At 52.9% G+C, this 3,574-nt stretch overlaps 1 protein-coding gene across 1 annotated transcript; it reads right to left on the bottom strand.

Moving 5' to 3' along the window:
* Window positions 1-563: 563 nt before the first annotated feature.
* On the bottom strand, window positions 564-3,355 carry TMEM35B (transmembrane protein 35B). Its single transcript, XM_007453847.1, is given in 3 exon segments — window positions 564-739; window positions 1,662-1,842; window positions 3,248-3,355. Coding segments are annotated over 3 exon segments (465 nt in total).
* Between the last annotated feature and the right edge of the window lie 219 nt (window positions 3,356-3,574).

Raw genomic sequence — 3,574 nt, 5'->3', positions numbered from 1 at the left:
AGGGAAAGAAAATAAATATGCATAGATGATTAACTGTGAGGTTTACAATAGTTAAAAAATTGGGAATAATCCAAATATTTCTTATTGGGGGCTTGTATAGATACATTACAGTACATCCTGACAATGGAATACTATGCACCCATTAACATCAATGAGGTAAAACGGACAGAGAATGGTATTACAGTGTATTAGGTTTAAAAGGCAGATAATAAAGTAGTATATATGGTCTCATTTTCATTTAAAAAATATCTGTATAAAGGCACAGAAAAAAACTGGGAGGTACAGTTATGCAAAGGAATTGAAAGTAGTTATTTGGGGGCATTAAAAGTTTGGGTGATTTAAATTTATTTTCTATTTTCACATGACATGAGGAATGCTAGAATGTGTAACATGTACCCCTCAAAAAAGAGCAGTAAATGTCCAAGAGACAAAGCAGGGCCAGGTAGACCAGATGTCTACTTCAATACTGGCCAACCTTGGATGTACTGGTAACAAGGTGATACTCTGTGTTCCACCATGTTCCTGCTTTGGCAGTGACATGGCATGAAGTGGCAAGACAGACTCTACTCCCAGGATTCCTTGAATGCACTTGGAGACTTCCTCCTAGGGTGTCTGAACATCTTTTTAGTTTGGACTAAGAGCTAGCAGATATCCAGCAGCAGCAGGAGCCCCAGGCAGACGATGGCTGGGATGCAGGTGTTCAGTGATTCTTTCAGAGACACCAAAGTGAAGATAGCCCCTGGAATGGAAAATGAGGTCCCTGAGGCTCCCTGGGAATGCTCAGGAGATCCAGGAGCTCAGGGCCCTCCAGCCAAGGCTGACCCACTCCACCTTAAGCCCTCTCTTGAACACTGCCCCCCACCAACACACACACCCTAAACTAGCTGCACTCATCTCTCTGACCTCCCAGAGAAAGCAGAACCAGAAATCAGAAGTTTCTTGAACTAACGTAGACCCTCTCAGATGGCAAGAAACAGCAACAATCCAACCAAACAGGGCAAGGTGAGTAGGTGAGCGTTTTGGAACAGATTCTCTCTGATCCTCCTCCTTTCTCAATCCTAGTGGAGGGAAGAAGGCCCAGGGATTGGTGGCGGAGGTAGTGGGAAACATCTGAAAATGAAGGAAGCTGTGGAAATGCAAAGAAAGCCTGGAAGAAGGGTGGTAGTGGCAGCAGCAATGGTGACGCAAGGCCAGGGGATATAGAAGAGCCTGAAGATGTCTGGCCTTTGAAGCAGCAGCTGTCGTCTGCCACAGGGAAATCCTCTGCCTTTCTGGTCAGGGGGCCCGGCTACCTTGCTCTCTGTTTCCACCTGCCAGACACGAGTCCAGTGGCGGCTGCTACTCCATCCCCTCATCTCAGGGTAGGGGTAATGAGAAAGGGGTAGGGGCTTTTAGGTTACAATATATCCTTGTAATGGAAATACCATGCAGCCAATAGAATTGATGACATAGAAGGTATATCTGACATAGAAGAGTGTTATAGTATATTAAGTTTAAAAAGCACCTATCCTAGTCTGAAGACCATGGAAACTGCAATAGAGCAGGAAATGCTTCTGGTTCCAGAGGAAAAGAGTGGCAAAAGTAACGAGAACAGCCAGATTTTTTGCTATCACCCTCGCCTAGAAGTCCCCATTTCACCAGCCCAGTTGCACCCCCCTTACCCATCATGAGCAGTGTCAAAAGCAAGTTGCTGATCTCTTGCAGCATCGGTGGGCCCAGGACCAGCAGCAACCCAGCTAGCAGTTCCAGCCAGCCCACAGCCACTTGGTAGCTCATAGGATCTGGCTGGTAGCCGAACACCTTCAGCGGAAACACCTCAGCGAACTGCACGAACAGGGCTTTCTAGGGGTGGCAGGGAATGCCCATCAGCCATAGTCACCAAGGATCCACTGCCCAGATGCTCCACAGAGGCATTCTGTGCCAGTGCCCTCAACTCCCCCAGCAAAGGAGATACTACTCTAGGCCAGGTCCAGGGCTAAGGTCAGCCAGCCTGGAAAGGAGAGGGCCTCCCTGGGGGCTGAGCTTTGGAATCAGAAAACAGGCTTTACGCTCCAAGAAGGGTGGGATGGTGGTACAGAGATGGACTGATTTTCTCACCAGATTACAACCCAGCCCCAAATTCCAGGAAGAGGAAGCTAGGCTTGGGCTTTCTCATCTAGTGCCAAGGCCTTGGGAACCCCGACGCTTCTCTTTCTGTTTGGCCTGGTTTCTCTTCAGGCTACTATGCAGGGAATATTTGATGAGGAGGAAGGGAATGGAAGGGGAGATTCTTGTTCATTAAACAGATTCTACTCAGTATCATATGCTGGGACCTGGCTCTCATTGCAGTAGACAGAAGGGGAGTTGAGGGGGTCAAAGTGAGTGACTCAGCTCGCTCGCTAAGTCAAGCTCTGTCCTGGGCCACATGACTTCACCTGGACCCTTAGGTTGGCTACCTTTGCTGGCTCTCCCACCTCAGCTCTACCTCCCCTACTCAGTGCTCTAAGGAAGAAACTCAAAGCTGTCTGGCTCTGAGGATGTACTTCCCCAAACAACCCCCCACCCTAAGCCAGGCCTGGAAGAAGGAAACTGGCAGAGATCTAGAAGTCTGGCTTATTTAAGGGACTGGGCAGATTGGTGGGCAGAAGGACATGACAGCTTTCCGGAGAGTCTGGACCTAGACAGGAAGTCGAAGGGCGACTTCTAGGCCTCCCTCTCAGGCTCTGGGAAGGGCTCTCTGGATTCTAAGTTAGGAGAGTATCTAAAGTTTGGGTCCTGCTTCTTGACTAGTTGTGTAACCTTTAGCAGATACACTTCACCTTCAGGGCAGGTTTCCTACCCTGACAAGCGGGGATTAATAACCCCCTGCCTCATGAACACCCCCAAGAACTCAAGCAAAGGAAGGAGGACGGAAAGGGAGCTCGGTCCCTCTCCCTCCCCAAGGGTCCCAAAGTATTCCTCCTCGGCTCTAGATTTGCCTGGGGCCAAAAATGCCCGAATGGAAGGGAACGTGACCGTCCCCTTCCAGGGAAAATCCAGAGACCTCGGAGGAACTCCCCAGGCAGGGGTCCACGCCTGAGTAGCTGTCCAGATGCTCCCCCCAGCTCTAGCGCCGCCTGGCCCGAAGACAGGCGGGTCCGCGGGTCGCGGGCGGGCAGGGAGGGGCGGGGGCCGGCCGGGCACCTGGGTAACGGCCGGGGTCGCAGCCCCCGCCACGCTGCGGCCAGTCCCCCGCCCAACCGTCCGCTGCCCACCCCGCGCCGCTCACCATCTGCTCTGACACCGGAGCCGAGATGTGCTCCGAGAGCTTGGCCGCCCCCGTGAGTGCGAAGAAGCCGCCCAACAGGACGCGCAGAGCTACGAGCGGGAGCGCCATGGCCGCGCAGGCCTCCGCGACGCGCCCGCCCCAGGGTAGGCCCCGCCGAAAACCCGCCCCCTGCCGCCCGTCCGTTTCCTCCCTCTCGGGGCGGCCGGAAGACCTGCGCCAGAGCCGCCGCTCCTCGCCCTCAAGGGGGTTGCCGCCCTCTTTTGGGCCAGCACTGGGTGAGGGAGGCGACGGCGCTTGGGCAGGGCAGCCCCATCTCACAGATGGGGA

This window comes from Lipotes vexillifer, unplaced genomic scaffold (assembly GCF_000442215.2).
Source record: "Lipotes vexillifer unplaced genomic scaffold, Lipotes_vexillifer_v1.1 scaffold213, whole genome shotgun sequence".
Classification (NCBI taxonomy): Eukaryota; Metazoa; Chordata; class Mammalia; order Artiodactyla; family Lipotidae; genus Lipotes; species Lipotes vexillifer.
Note: the sequence above shows the minus strand (reverse complement) of the source record. Positions and strands in the feature narration are given on the sequence as shown.